Below are 16,683 nucleotides of genomic sequence, written 5' to 3'. Positions count from 1 at the left end.
AAAAAGGCCAGGTGGTTTGCTTTTGCTGTTTTTGCAGCTATAACTGCACAGCAGCACCAAGAGATGTGTGGATACGAGAGAGAAGCACATAGACATGAATTCCGATTTGATGCTCACAATCATGTCACATTTCCATAGATTACATATCTATATAATTTAGGACCACATATGAAAATGACTCAAATCTGATTTGAAAAAATCGGATGTGGCATGTTCACGCAGCCATAAAAAAATTTGATCTAAGCCATATTGAGCAAAAAATCAGATTTGAATCACTTTAGCCTGGTAATGTGAACAAAGCCATAGTGATGTGTTCCCAATTATCTGCTATTTTCTCAAATATGAGTCAGTGGAGATGCTATTTTAAGTATAAAAAAAACATTTTAACAGAACAATGAAGATAGTGAGAACACTCAACCCTGTATTCTTTAAGTTGTGAGGTGTTATCTTGTAAGTGATGATGATGCTGACCAGCATGTTCATAGCAAGTTGACTTTGAATTGGTGAATAATTGGAGTGAGGACTAGTGGGTGCCAGACATCATAGAAGAACAGTGTCACGTGCACCAGGAATACATTCCTACAGTGGAGCTTTTGTTCACTTTTACTCACTATGGAACTCTTCACCCACAGTAAAACTTTTAACAACAGCGGCCACTAAACCAGCGATAGCCTCTCCTGGGCTGAGCCAAAGGTTCTGTGTGAATCTCAGAGCCAGTTTCATAACACAAAGCTGTTTACTTGGCTGCAGTTTCGGGAGTATTTGTTATTTCACAATAGCAGCGGGACTGCAGGCTCTTTTCATATGGAAATCAGATAGCATCTGTGATAGGTATACTTTTTTGTAGATAGGTGCACCTGAGCAGATTGTTGTTGTTGTTGATGTCACCTGATGCTACCCACAGCAGCCAGGGAAACACACTTCGCAGTGTGTGTGTGTTTGTGCGCGTTTTTGATGTGTTTGTACCTGCGCAGGCTTGGATCCAACTGGGCGTCGTCTTGGATGAGTTCGGCCTCGCTCTGTGCGATCCGCAGGGCCAGCTCTCTGTCTCTTCTCTCCTGTTCTACAACGGTCTGCCTCTGAGTCTCCTCCTCCCGCTCCAGAGCCAACTGAATATCCAGCTCTGCCTGCATCATAAAATACACAAATACATATATTTACATCACTTATTAGAACAAATACCTACACACAGACAGACAATATCATTAGAAGTCATTAAGACCAAAAACCAAAGGGGCTAAATTGGTCAGATGCCCAACCATAGTTTTAGCAGTTAAGCAAAGTAGGTTAACTTCAGTTAGGGTCCACATTATTTCTCTTTGGACATTTTTATACTGCAGGGCCAAGGTGGTGTTACCAATTTCATGCTGATGCAGACATGTTAGCCCAGTTACAGTTATTTTTTCCATTTGCTGTGTAGCTTTGTCAGGACCAGAGAGTATACTGTGTGTCATCAGATGTGTCCAGTCTCATTCCTGCATGATTTTATGCTCTGTTTTGCAAGTTAAGCAAATGCAAAATGGAGAACTATGTGTTTTCACACCAGCTACCAGACTTATCCCACAATATTACCTTTTGCCTTTTGTCCAACGTTTCTACTGTAGCATTAGCATACCAGCAACCAAGCTACCAGCCTTATGGAACAACCCTATCACTGCATTAGCACACCAACAAGAGCATGACGGCAACTGGGCTCAAGCAACATCACTATTCCTGCATTAGCATGGCAACAAACAGGCTTGCCCCTCATTGCTAATAGAGCTAAAAAATTCTGAACCGACCCGACCCGAGCCCATTCCAACCCATAAACTGTCATTATGTGTCCGAGCCTGAATTAAACCAGACAATTTTTTAGTAAGTAGAGCGTTTAAACTAAGCTTTTTTAAAAAATACATTTTGGGCTGTTTGAATAAGTGAAACCTGTTCAGAATGATGTTAATTAACACTGCAACACTGAAGAAGCACAGACCTATTATTTAAGAAATAATGTTTATTAAGAACAGCTACACACAGTGCTGCAAGTCAAGTGCGTAATGCGTGGACAAGCGGAGGAGCTCACGTGTGTGTGAGCCCCAGAGTTGCATGATTCTGACATTCTAACTTAGGCAAATTTATTTAAAAAAAAAAAATAATTTTGTTGATTTGTTACTTATCTATATTGTGATTATCATGCCATAGCTTTATATATACATTATATATATATATATATAAAAAACACCTACATAGCTCCAAGTACAGTCGATAAATATTGATATTTTAATGATAATGATCATTTACCTTCTGTTTTGCACAGTAATGCGTTTGTTTAGCTTTTTTTATATACAAGCCCAAAATAAATAGAGAAAAATTAGCTCTTTAATTCCAAAGCAAAATAATTTATAAGTTGTAAATAGACATAGAAATGTGCATCAGACCATTTTCACCCCAACCACACTTAAATATGTACTATTTATGCATGCCAAAACAACTTTAAATACTCAATAAAACACTTTAAATTGAATTTAATTTAACCTCCTCCCACCCCTCCTATAAAAGTTCCCATTTCAGATATAATATAAGGTTTGTGACAGAGGTAAAACATTTTGTCCCCTCAAAGTACTAGTCAGATGTAAGGATATGTGTTTGCTCCTCCTTAAAGCAGCCTAAAGCATTCCCTAAATCTCCCCACAAAGCCAAGAGCGCCTGAGGAGAGATTAGGGAGGCCCCACTCCAGAGTCCCTGGAGCCCATCTGCAGTAGAGAACCAGAAATGTTCCCTCCTGCCAAAGCCTTAAGCTATTATATGCTGCCCCTGCTGTGTGGTAAGGTCCGATTAGACATATTATTGAGGTTATTGCAGAGCTAATGCGGCCAGTCTGTGATTCTGCGTCTAGACTGAACACATACTGGCCACAGTCTGGTATCAAAGGTTGCAGAATGTATTAGCAAAGGAAAACTGCAACAGGAAAAATCTTAAGAGGGTGAAAAGGTGAGTAACATGCAGTATATAAAGAAGGAAGCTATGGTCACCCTTCCTGGTCAGAAGGATGCAGCTCAATGTCATAATAAAATTAAATATATTAATCTATCTGCAATAGGTATTCTGTAAATCTGTAAAACAGCAAGATAGGAAAGCACTGGGCTTGTCTCCTGAGTTTAAGCACATTTTGTGCACTGCTGAGCAGCAGACCTTAGGCAAACTGCAAATAGAGTCCAGAGTTACACTACGAAAAGAGGAAATGCAGAATAATTAGAATAATAAGAATGCAGATAATTTGCTTAGCAAGACTTAGTAGTAAAATACATCAAGAGATAAAGACAAATCAACACACCCAGGCTGTCAACTATATACATACCCAGATACACACAGACATATAGGATTTAGAATAGATCCATTCATTTACATTCATATCTGAATAACAGACCTCATGTTTAAATGGTGGTTGCATTTATATGTATACAAGTCTATATAAATGTGCTGACCAATACATATATATATGCATTTCTATTAAAGGGCCCCCCACCCCGAATGACACACAATATTTTCCTTGCCATTGTGGAGTAATGAGAGTTTGGAACATGGGAGTGACATATTATGAATCTCACGCTGTATTCCATTTACCATTCCATTTAGATGGCGGAGCTGGGAATTACAGTATGTCACTCCCCAGTTGATGGCATTCCAGTTAAACATTCAGATAAATGTATACAATTTCAAAATGTTTCCAAAAACAGCTAGCTAAAGCTGATCCAACCATTTACTGGTGTTTTATGGCGAATCCAGTGAAAAAAGTTTAATCTTTTTATGTCCAAGCACAATCCAAACACAATAGAAACAATATCCACAGATAGAAATTGGACAGTACTGTGTGCACAACTGATTTAATGTGACTCAGAGAAATAAAAGTGCTAATAAACTAACAAAATAAAAGTAAAAAGTGGTCTAAATATGGCCAAAACCTAAAGCTAAACCAACCAAAGTAGGGAGTGATTTTGTTTTCTGGCATTAACCCAAGAACCCATGGTTACGCATCATAATCACTTTTAAAGATGTAGAAAGTTCCTTATAGCACTCTGTTATTTTAACCCATGAATTCCCCAAGTAACATATACTGAACATCCTGTGTAGGAGTGCTGGGTTAGTGCTGGAGATAAAACTAGTTCCTTCTAAAATGTATTTTTAGCTTCTAAAGTCCTGTTCCAACCATTATAACAATTCAAATGCTTTAAATAAATGTTTTACGATCAATATAACTAGATCTACTACCACTTTTAGAACATTAGGATTTAAACCTTTAAAAAAATCTCAGTCATTTGCCCACAAGAATAAAAAAAAAAATGGTATCAATATTCAGCAATAGGTCTGGGTTCTTTTGGGAAAACGCTCCCCTTTAGCAGCTAAAAGCAAACCAAAGCAAGCCAACCAAAACAGACCCTAATGCTGTTTTCTGGAGCAAGAACACATCTGGATTAGATAGAAGCTAATGCTAGCCAAACAAAAAGGATTCTTATGCTATTTTCTGTTGAAGAGACAGGATGTGGAGTGCTTAAAAGCTAAAGCTAGCCAATCAAAGCTAAAGCAAATGCCATTATTATTTGTGAGACTGCATAAGAAAAGGCTAAAAACAAAAACTAGGTTAACTACTAGTTCAAATCCAGTGCAAGGATGCCTTTATAGTCTGGAAAGACTAAAAGCTAACGATAGGGCTGAATTTCCACTCTCTTTTAGTTAGCTAACTGCACTCCATGCTAACCGGACAGCAACAATTTACAGTAAGACCAGTGTTTAACTATAAATTATATGTCTTGTTCTTAGTTCTATGTTCCAAGCTATGCTAAGCTAGACTACGCTAATCTACGCTATGCAGCTCTGGGTTGTGTTTGTGATGTAAACCAGCCAAAAGTAGCAGGGCCCAAATCTGATGTTTAAATAACACTTTGTATTTTTCCACAACCCTCATTCTAAGGTAAAATTTCAGAGTTGTAAATATGCACATAAAACTGTATCTGAGCATTTTTACCCAAAATAAAGTCACATAATAAATATTTATACATCAAAGATGAAAAACTATTTAATAAATTGATTTTATGGCACCATTAACATACTCTTGATGAAACAACTTAAAAAGATAGATAGATAGACAGATATATAGATAGATAAATAGATAGATAGATAGAATACAATAAAATATATAAAGTATAAAAGTACAGTCAGTAGTGTGTAATGGAGGTAGTTCAGTTGAACACAGTAGACAACGAACACCAGTTGATGTGCATATAATGAGGGTATATGATGCCAGCCATACAAAAAGTGCAAACACACAGTTATATAATAATTTAAATTTGCAGTGCAAGGTTGTGTAAAAACTACTAGTGCAAAATAATGTAATGTAAAAGGGAATCTCTGAGAGTGTGTCTGCTGAGATGAGGGGTGTGTACATGTAGTGACCAGAGTGAAAAAGTGTCACAGAGCAAGCTCACATTTCCTTGTCTTTGGTGCATTTTGTAAATGCTTTTTCCACTATATAAACATATGTCACGACCAGTGGAAGAACTACAAGATTCAGCCAAAATGACCCAAGATATAAATTTGTGTACATTAAATTGAAAACAGTTGAGGTCCTCAGTTTGAAGACATAATGCTGCTTTGTGCTCTACTTTAAAAGAACTGGTTTGAGTGAAAAAGAAAGCATAAACGCCAGAAGCGAAGACTGCAGCCTCTTTCACACATCTCGGACACAAAGTAGCTCAGCAGGACAATCCATCAAACCACGCAGTCGAAAGCCATGGGAGCCAGAAGAGAGCAGGACTTTCGCATCCACTAAGAAAGCAGGCTCTGATGAATCGGCAGCCACACTGCTGCGGCAGCTCAATACCCCATACCATTATTACTGAAGTGTACAGCGGCTTTAGCCTGCTCTGAACATACCACCGTGAGGGTGATTGACAAAGGGGGCACGGTGGTCAGAAATCGATGCTGCAGTACATGAATGTGTGCACACACAGAGACTCAAACACACCTGCAGGATTCGCTCTTCCTCCTCCATCTTCTTCCTCTCCTCTTCTTCCTGTTTCCTCTTCTGCTCCATCTCGGATTTCCTGGTGTGAGACAGCAGAAGTGCACGGTTAATAATAAATCTTTTGTAGATAGGAAGAAAACAGACGAACACACACGTACACACATACAGAGGAACTAATTCTATAAATCAGTTTTGCCTGCTAACGACAGGAATCATGACACAGGAGGACTCTGTTGCCACAGAGACAATGCCCGAACGCATCCTGTTACTGAAGCATTAAATTAAAATAAATTGAAGTCAACAAAGTGGAAACAGTATGAGTGTTTTCTAATTGAGCTGAAATTGCCAAGACTCTAATGCGTCTCTAGCTTTCCCAATAATCAATACTTAGTTGCTAACTTGCCGCAAATCATTCAACAACGCTCTAAATTTGGATTATTGCATGCTAAGATTTTAAGCACATCAATTCACACTCAATAGTCAGATGCGCTTCCAGTGATGTGTGGGACAGAATACGCAAATTCTCGTTACAGGCAGTTAGTAATAGAGTTTTACAAAAATGTATAATAATGAAATAGAACTACTTCCTTACTGTAATTAAGTATCTTAAAATAATGTAAAATACTGTCTCTCTTTTTCAACTGGAGTATTATTTTCTCCTACTTCCACTTATGTTTCACAAATGCTCCTTACTTCTACAAATGTTACGAACTATTCCAAACCCACATTATCACTAAAGCCAGAGCGGTAGATGCTCTGCACTGTCATCGGGTTTGATGAAGCTTCTAGTCATTGAGTGACTCAAGCAGTCAAGCTGATCTTATAAGAAGAAATCGCTGCTCCAATTCTGCCTTTAGCACTGCTAACTTTCTGTAATAACTACATAACACTGTACTTTACTTTTACTTTATGTACTTTAGTACTACATTTTACTTAATTTTACCATAATAGTCTAATATTGTTATAATAATATTACTATTTGCAGTACTTTAGTACAAAAACAAATACTTTAGAACTGTGTGGAGCCTAAAGAGCACTTCAACTTCTACCAAAGTCACTTTTTTGAATATAGCACTTGTACTTTTACTTAAGTGTGTGTCTCTAGCACTTTATACATATCTGGTGTTTCACTTGTACTTGGGGGGAGTTGCGGTTGTGCTGAGAGGAGTTTTTGGTTGTTAATACTGTGTTTGGAGATATAGATGTGTCATTTACACAGTAGAACATGGGTCGAATGCATCTTAGTCTGGATTTGTATCTGTTTTAAATCATGTCTCTTGGGTGCTTTTACACTTAATTTTCCACTTGCAAGTGACCAGGTGTAAAAGGTGTCTTTAATAGGCCACAAAATGCCACTGGGCCACTGTTGGGCCCTTAAACAAGCAAACACATGGCCCTTAACCTATGTTTACTGCACACGTGGGTTAAATTCAGACGCCACATGTGTGTCCAACTCAAACAGTGAATATGGTTGATTTTGTTTAAATCTTAATGCAATTCCACTGAGTTTGTGCACAGACAAAATGTGCCAAAAACTGATTCTATATAAAATACTATATAGCACTCTGTCCCTCATTTTAGTCCCTAGGTGACACAGGGCAGTGTGTTATTGTGGAATCACATGACCACATTTAGAAAATACTAGTATGCTCAGTTATTGCTTGAGAAAACATATTTTTTCTATTATTTTTGGATCTAAAGTTTGTTCCTGTTATGAAGTGTTACAATGTGCCTTAAAATATGTACAGAAGTCATGTGTACATTTTATTACAATACAAATATTAAACTGGTTCAGTTATTTGTATAAATATTCAGAGTTTGAGTTTGGGCTCTTATTAAAGAATTAATGAATATCTAATATTTTCAAAAACACTGATTTTAAATTTTTTACTGTTTCTCTCTATTAACAGCTAGATTAAGCTAACATACATGCGGCGGTCCTCTTCCTCCTGCTTGCGTAGCTTATCCTCCTCCTCGTGCCTCTTCCTCTCCTTCTCCATTTCCTCTTGGATGCGCCTCAGCCGCTCCATCTCCTCCTCCTCCTGCTTCTTCTTCTGCATGGAGGAGAGCAGCTGCTCTGATTTCTTCACTAGGCCCTCGTACTCCTGCTCAATCTCCTTTCGACTCATCACTGTCATCTGAGAAAAAGAGTCAGAAAGAAAGAAAAAAGAGGGAAAGAGGAAATAGAAAAGTCATTGCAGGAGTTAGCTGATTGCGGGAGGGTTCTTGTGCAATACACTTAAATCTCTCCATCTCTGCACTTGCTAAAAAACTCATTTGAAGAGGAGCAGCAGGGCGTCTCTTTGTGTAACTTTTAGGAGGCAAACCGAATGGCAGTTATACTGCGGTGAGCCGGCAGCCCTCATCAAGCGGAAGGGAGCAGTAATGCCGGGACAGACAAACCTCGCTTGTTTTCATATCCTGCAGGTCCTCATTAAACCAGAGCATCACCTCAGTACCATCTGGCAGAACGCCAGCGCAGTGCAGGGAAGCTCAGGGGCTGTCGAGCAGATCGCTGGGAGGTGGGAAGGGGGGGTGAAGGGAGGTGGACGACGTCGCTCATTTAGACGAAGGAACGAGGCGATCAGGTGGAAAGGGTTCAGCTCTAGTGCCACTCATTTATCAGCATGGTGGTGAGGAGGGCGCAGTTTCCGGAGCTCACTGTCAACAGCACACATTCGGCCTGACGTGTGAAGACAGTGTCCCCAGTGAAAGAGAGAGAGGAAGAGAGGGAGAGAGAGAGAGACGAGCTGTAAACAGTACAGAGCTGCAGCGTACTGTGATGAAGGGATCAGAGGGCGTGGAAAAGGTGAAGGCTACTAATGGTGTGATGCTACAGCAAAATTAGGAGGATTATATGCGTATTTATGTATATACTGCATGTAGCTGTGCTCATTTCCCATTATATATCTACTAGAGAGATTATATCTGTCCAGAATTATTTATTTTATGTTAATTCTGGATATATGCAGATATTTGGAGATAAATGCTTTATTAGTGTCATGACATTCTGGAACTTTCTGTTACAACTCTGATAATTTTTTTTTTTTTTTTTAAATCTCAGTTGGCAGTGTGGCATATCATATCGTATGCAATAATAAAATAAAATTTTCATTTTGTTGCAGTACTGTATTCTTGAAATATTTTTTTTATTCGGTGGTTTGTCATATCGCCAGGAGTATCGTTATTGCAAAAATACCATAAAAAATATCATGAAATCATTTTAGGGCCATATCGCCCTACCATAATCACACACTCATTTTACAAACACAGTGTTAACACAGCATTAACACTACTCATTATTTTATTCGATTATAGCCCCTTTATACACAGGCAAATTCAAAATAGCTGTAAAAGGGAAGCAGTCATTGCACTACTCTGGACAGTGGCTGTTGTAGTATTGTTGTGTAACTTTAAATGCTTTTGTGTTGTCCTTAAAAATGAAAATCTTAACTAACCAAAACAAGAAAAAAAGAGCCAATTCCAAAAAACAAAAAAACAAAAGGTTTATGAAAGTCCTGATTTAATATATTTACACCATCATGGCTTTTTTGTGCCAGTGACCAGGGAAAGGGGAGCTAGACAACCTATTAGAATGTTTAGCCCCCAACAAAAGTCATATACACTATATATTGCCAAAAGTACTCATTCAACCATCCAAATGTGACAATGCCACTAGTGGTGAAACTTCCTCGCTACTAAAAATATTCTACAGTTAACTGTCAGTGGTATTAAGAAAGTGGATGGGACTGGGAATGTCTGATCAGACAAAATACTGACTGATAATCTGATTGAATCATGCAACATGTAAAGTTTGGTGGAAGGGGGATTATGGTGCTGTGGGTTGTCTTTCAGGAGTTGGACTCGGCCCTTAGTTCCAGTTAAAGGAACTCTTAATGGTTACCAAGAGACCAAGATAAAAGCAAATATTGATACTTTTGGCAAATATAGTCTGTACTTACTGTTATATGAGAACAACTGAAGGAATTGATATACATTCTTGCCCCATTATTATTCTGAGAAATATTATTTTGTTCACTTCAAATCTGGATATATTACTTGCTATTTGATGCATGCATTCGAAGAGATCACCAACTGCGCTGTAAACATAATAGTTCAAATGCTTCCTTATGTGCTATAGGTGTTACTGGAGGCTTTTCACATGCTACAGCAGAAAGATGCTAGTAGTCATCCTACAAAACTTCGTGTAAAATTTGAGCTAAAAAGATAAATGGGGATGAATGCAATTCATTTGAAAAAAAGTGCCTTTAACTTGTAATCACCTAAAGAGTGGAAAAATTCCAACAGGCAGCTGAGACTACAGCCTATGCAAGGCTGCTTTAATTTTTCTTCACCAGGCTGTGGGATGATTCGAGTTACACTCATTACAAATGGCATCGTAATACAGGGCTTCCAAGTAAGTCAAATCCAACACAACACACAACAGTGTACCTTGTCCAGTGCAGATCACAGGAGCTCATCGATGCAACAATGCACTCACTGTAGTGTTTTTGTAAAGCGTGTATCCATTTAAAAAACATAAATCTTAATTAGCAGGGGGCTTCACCTTAATCTTGGCCAGCAGGGCATCGATGGAGGCAGCCAACTCCTGGATCTGCTTGCTCATCTCCTGCTTGCCTTCTTTCAGGCCACTTACAGCTTCATTAAACTTCTCCATTCTCTTCTTCAGGTTCCGTACCTTCACCAGGCCATCAACGCTGTGACACAGAAAGAGCCCCCAAGCTTTATGACAACTTTGCTTCTTGAGGACACTAAACTTATCCAAATATTTTTAAATAAACATTTTTCTTACAACCATACAGGATATATTTTAAAAAGCATGAATCTGAGGATATAATAATAAATGTGAACATAGTCATGAAAAAAATAAATAAATGAGAAAACCGTAAAATGAACTGTACATTAAAGAAACTCCACAAACATCACACAGCTGAAAGAAGTCTGCATGGAGGAGTGGGAAAAGCTTTCTCCCAGTTGGGTTCAGAAACCAGTAGATGCCTATAGGAAATGTCTAACTGAGGTTTAATTTAGTTTTACATATATGATTCAATTCTCAATACTACTCCAACGAAGCTTACATGTTCAAAAAAGACAAAAGAATATCATGGGTTTCCTACATGACATTATTAGTGAGTAGATTTTTTTTTTTACATTAACTGCCTTTTTCTCAAAACAAACACTTATGTGATAATAAAAATGCAAAAGTTTGGGTCTGTTGCTGGGAATAGCTAAGTAATTTTTTATATATATTTTAGAATTTTTCCAGTTTCAAAATACAAAAAAAAAAGAAATTTGAACAAAGCATAGTTATTAATTAGTAACACCCCCATTGGAAAAGTCCAAAGTCCAAACAGTTTTCTCACTGTGGTCTTCATCAGTCTGTAAAACTATGAAAAGTACCAGCCTTGTACAGGTGATTATTTTGAAAAAGATCAAACTTCACTGTCTTTATGCTGAGGGAGGACGAAGGGAAGGATTTCTATGATCCTTCCATAAAGAGCACATTTGTGCAGGTATCACCTTTCTAGCAATCTTCAAGCAATTGGTAATTGGTCTAAACTTTCCTAAACTTTATTTTTTAAACAGCTAGTTTTTTTTTTTCTTAAGGAAATCTACGCTCTTAAATCTCCTGCTCCTTTGCTGTGTACTGCTTTGTGCCTACTGTTAAACTGTACAATCGTAAACTGTAAAGTTGTATTCAACTATTTAAAAAAATTGCATGTTTTATGGAGATCAGTTCACTCCCTCAATGCAACAAAAATTAAAAACAGGGTCCAAATATTGGCATCTCAAAATATGGTATATGTAGGATATATCCTGGTCAGTGACAATCAGCTTTATGAGACGTGTAAGAGATTAGTATTTCCTTAATATTGGATTAGTAAATGGATGAGCAATTAGTTTGACAGAATAAAAACTGGTATTTCTGAGAAGTAGAGCAACCCACCGGGGCTTGTGTCTCCTCTTGCATAACCACATGCGAACTGTCTTCTGAATCTTAATGCAGGCACTGGCCCTGTACATCATTTTGTTCTTCACTGCGGGAGAAGGGGGAAAGGACAGAGAGAAGACATTTTCTCATTTAGAAACACAATTAGGGGGTAGATGCAAAGCATTATGCTTTGCACGGGCCCTGTTAAGTGTTCCCTGAGCTCCTGCAAGCCAGAGATGAGCGATAAATCACAGACATGAACGACGGAGATGAAACTGCTGGATTACGGGTGATTCTCCAGTTGTACTGCATAAGCTCCCAGTGAAAGGCACAGAAAGGAAGTACTTACGTTTAATGACGGATAGTCCACACCACTGGACCTTCTTCCAGCGGCTACACACCAGCCACTGGTTGACTCGCTTGACCAGCTCTGCCAGGTGCTCTGGGTCAGATCTCATGATCTGGTCAAACTCTGCAAACTGAAGAGCAAACAGCAGACAGGTCTAACTCTTTCTTTCAAAGCTTTTAATAACAAAATAACTTATACAGCAATTTTAAGAAACTTCTAGAGAAAGTGTTTCTCAGTTCCTCACCTTTCCAGGTCGGAAAAACACCCTGGTGAGTCCAAACTTGTAATCTTTGTCATTGAGGCCCAGAGCTTTGAACAGAGCCTACATAAAGAATCCAAAGAGAGGGAAAGGTCAGATATGCACTCTTAGTGCAAACATTTGGCAGAAACCAAAACAGCAGGTGTAAAAGGTGATGCAAACCCCAATCACCAAATGTGGTGATATTGTTCCAGATAAACTGAACTGTGGTTTGGTTCATTTGCAGCATGAAAACACGTCTTCAGATGAAGATTCAGACTTTCTGACCAACTACAAGAAGTTTAAGTCTATTTTCTCTCATTAAAGAACAGAAAAAAAACAGTGTTGTGCAACAGATACCGCTTAAGAATCTACTCTATATCTACTGTAACTGTAGATTAACCGAAAAAAGGGGATTCTGAATTGTAATTTTTTTGAAGTGCATTTGAAGGTAGTTGGATTATGGTCAGGAGGCAGCATTCAGCACAACACCTAGAAAAGTTACTCATAGAAATGACAACATGCTGCTGTCCAACAAAAGGGTCACGCAAAGTTCTTTAGTCAGCTCACTAAACTGCAGTGAGAACTAACTGTATTTACAAACTGTATATACACAATGTAGCAAAAACAAATACCTTGGTACAGACTTTTAGGTGTAAAAACCTAAAATAAAAGGGCTACAAAGAGTTCTTTGAGATATGCTATGGAAAAAATACTTTTGGTTCTATAAAAAACATTTTTTGTAAAATATTTGACTGTGAAGAACCAAAGAACCTTAATTTACATCTAACTAATATTTAAAAACAAAAATTCATACACTTTGCCTTAAACAAAATTGTTCGTTTGTGGCGTATAGTATAGACTGAATTAAAGGGGGAGTGGAGGTAGCAACTCTTACCTTACAGAAGAGACGAGGGTCCAGTCTGGTGAGCTTATCAGGCATGTACTGCTTATACATGTTATAAAGTTCATGGAAAGGGGCTCGCGAGGGGAAGCCCCCTTGCATCAGATCCAGCACTGAAACCATCCCTGAGAAAACAGAAAGAAATGTATAAGTAAAAGAAGACTACTGAATAAAAAGGTTGGTAAAACACAGTGTTGTTTACAGCAGAGATGTAAATAGCCATTGTTTATCTGCTGATTTTCAGCAAAGATCAGGCATATTTGTAAGGTAAATAATACAGCTTCTCTGAGCGTAATCTTTGGTTACATGAAGCAGCAGTTTCTTGTTCAATCACTAGGTGGACTGATGTAAACACTCACAAACAGCCAGCTTGCCATTTGTAGAATGTGGAAGACTAATATGTCTTGTGGAGGAGAGAGAATACGTTTAAAACCTTTAACACCACTAACCAGATACCCCTCCCAAAAGTCATCTTTCCACATATACATTGAGTAGCTATTAGAACAGCAACACAGCAGCTGAGCTAACAACACTTCTATTCACAAAAAAAAAACAGCAGACCACTTTTTATATGTACAGCAGCATCAATAGTTGAAAAGCTAAAAGGAATCACTTTCAAAATAATAGAGTTTTTGGTGCTGGAAAAGCAGGACCTTTTGGTTGTGTTTACAATTCAAGCTGTACAGAAAATAACGGGCTCTCTCTGTCACTGAATTAAATATAAGAAGAACAAAAGTACGACCCTGTATCTATAAAAATATATATATAAAAGAAAAATGGGATCATGCCATCCTTACTCCATAATCTGGATTGTTGGAAAGCCACTAGTTCTGTTTATTCTGCTACTAGATTCACCAAATGAAACCTTAAGAAGACCAATATGTTCTCATCTTCAGAAAGGTTAGTTAGTGTAACTGAACTTCACACATCCCTAATCAAGGACTACCTTCACACTCAGGTCTTGAGCTCACAAGCCATTACTGCCTGCTAAGAACGATCAAACAAGCGTTTTGCCACTCGGAAAACACAGAACATAACGTGAAAAGACCCCATTAGCAAAACCCTTCCAGACTAAGACCACCTTGGGGCAATAATGTAAAAAAATCAGCGGAGCTCACATTTAATGCGTCCGCTCAGTGGGCAATTCATACATTTGGAAAAACAGACCTCAAGATTGATGAGGGCTGTGTATTGGCACTGCATTTTTAAATTGAAATATTTGAAGCTCTACTGGCAGCATGGAGGAAGTATGAAGCATAAGCAAAAATCAAGCAGGAACAAATCAAAGCAAATGGCTCCCTGAAACAACAGGGACACAGTGCTTCAGTGCCCAGTGTGTGTGTGTGTGTGTGAGTGTGTGTGTGTGTGTGTATGTGTGTGCTCAAGAGCACTCGTACCAGAACACTGGAGCTGGGACAGAATCTGCGCTCCCTCAAACTGGTGGCTCACCATCTTCAGATTGGGCTTCACACAGCGGATAAAGCTGGAGCCCTACACAAAGACACACGCAGAAAAACATTTCTTTTAGATTTTAGATTAAAAACTTTAAGAAGTTATTCCTGGATGTAGGTTAGTTGCCAAGCTTAAAACAAATTTTGACAATCTTTGTGATCAATGTTCCCAGGCTCCAGCCACCTTGTTTCCTTTGTTTTGGCACTACCCTTTTTTAAACTCCTTTTGTTATTATACAGCTCTGGGAAAAAAAGAGACCATTTAAAAATGATGAGTTTCTTTGATTTTACCAAATCAAAAACCTCTGGAATAAAATCAAAAGGAAGATGGATGATCACAAGCCATCAAACTAAGCTGAACAGCCATTTCTTATTTTCTGCAAATAAATGCTCTAAATGACAATATATGAGCGCCCCTTTTCTCTTTCTTTTTTTGATTTCAGGCAGCCTGACATCCCAGGTGGATAACAATAACCATGACTTATTTGTTTTAAATAGTGTTATTTATTATTATTATTATTATTATTATTATTATTATTATTATTATTAATAATATTATTATCTTTCAACTAGCTTCGTCAATGGATAAAAAAAAATCAAATTAATCACAACAATATTCTGTGATTAAAACATTAATAAAATCATGATTTTTTAAATGCAGGTACTTAACTGTATTTTTGAGAACGGGACAAAAATAACACTGTAGTGTAGATGAGCTCTGGTGTGGAGAACTAAGGGGTGGAGTTCTGATTTAATTTACTTAATTTACTTCCACTTGTGGTCCTAGATCACTACTATTTATTTACTATTAATAGTTATATACAGGATATAACAAATGAATGATGGCTATAAAGTGAACGCAACCTAACGCACTTACTGAACCTGAAATGAAACGAACGGGTGAGCTGAATCAGGTGTGCTTCAGCAGGAAACCCCCCCAGGACCAGATTTCCTCACGCTTGGATTAACAGTTATGCTAGATTTTCCTCAGCTCAGCACTGCTGACCTGATGTTTCTAGTGGTTTGGCTATATAACCAACATAGTGGTCTATCTGAAAATGGGGGAGGAAAAAGCTGTTAAATCGTGTTAAAATTTAGAACTGTGGTCATACCCAACCATTATGTTCTAGCTAGGTTTCATTCATATTTACAGTACAAAAATACTGGTAAATATAGGAATAAGAAAATCTAATTAAACCCATAATAAGAGTCCAAGATTGCTAAGAAAGGGTAAAGTTGGCATCAAAGCAAATGGTGCAACTTTGAATAATCAAAAGTATAAAATATATTTTTGCTTGTTTAACCCATTTCTTGATTCTTAATAGTGTTCCTTCTTTAATATTAATCTGTAATGTAGAAAATAACAAAAAGAAAGAAAAAAAAATAATTTGAAGGGGTTTGTCTACACTTTTGACTGGTACTCTATAAAAACTTAGGGACCACATTTGTTACAGTAAAAAACAGAGAGCTGTAAAGAACTTTACACATGTTTTAAAGATTCTGTAACACTCACCACCATGGGATATTTTGAGTTAATACATTTTAATATTTTAAAAAGGAAAAAAAACAGAAGAGGAGATAATACTCACTGTGCTGCGAAGCTTTTCAAGTAGAAGATTCAACTGGGTCTGTAATAGAGGACGATAAAATTAAATTTTACTTAAATTTAAAAAAATACAAAAATAAAATAAAAAACCTTTTCATAGAAAGTACACTATATAGCCAAATGTTTCTAGACACCCCTTCTAAACATTTCATTCAGCTGCATTAATTGCTTACTGACACAAATG

The 16,683-nt window shown here is 37.6% G+C and overlaps 1 protein-coding gene across 3 annotated transcripts in view; it reads right to left on the bottom strand.

Moving 5' to 3' along the window:
• Positions 1-16,683, bottom strand: part of myo6b (myosin VIb) — a 70,593-nt gene that overhangs the window by 11,467 nt on the left and 42,443 nt on the right. For all 3 annotated transcript variants that reach the window (XM_049463755.1, XM_022672881.2, XM_022672883.2), the window contains exons 19-28: positions 16,483-16,521; positions 14,840-14,933; positions 13,437-13,567; positions 12,545-12,622; positions 12,301-12,430; positions 11,967-12,057; positions 10,566-10,716; positions 7,928-8,136; positions 5,999-6,077; positions 967-1,127 (exon numbers count right to left, since the gene is read on the bottom strand). In XM_049463755.1, the coding sequence (XP_049319712.1) occupies positions 967-1,127; positions 5,999-6,077; positions 7,928-8,136; positions 10,566-10,716; positions 11,967-12,057; positions 12,301-12,430; positions 12,545-12,622; positions 13,437-13,567; positions 14,840-14,933; positions 16,483-16,521 (1,163 nt within the window). The remainder of the gene's footprint in view (positions 1-966; positions 1,128-5,998; positions 6,078-7,927; positions 8,137-10,565; positions 10,717-11,966; positions 12,058-12,300; positions 12,431-12,544; positions 12,623-13,436; positions 13,568-14,839; positions 14,934-16,482; positions 16,522-16,683) is intronic.

The sequence above is a fragment of the Astyanax mexicanus genome, chromosome 14 (assembly GCF_023375975.1).
Source record: "Astyanax mexicanus isolate ESR-SI-001 chromosome 14, AstMex3_surface, whole genome shotgun sequence".
Classification (NCBI taxonomy): Eukaryota; Metazoa; Chordata; class Actinopteri; order Characiformes; family Acestrorhamphidae; genus Astyanax; species Astyanax mexicanus.
The sequence above is the reverse complement of the archived record's forward strand: the minus strand, read 5'-3'. Positions and strand labels throughout refer to the sequence as shown.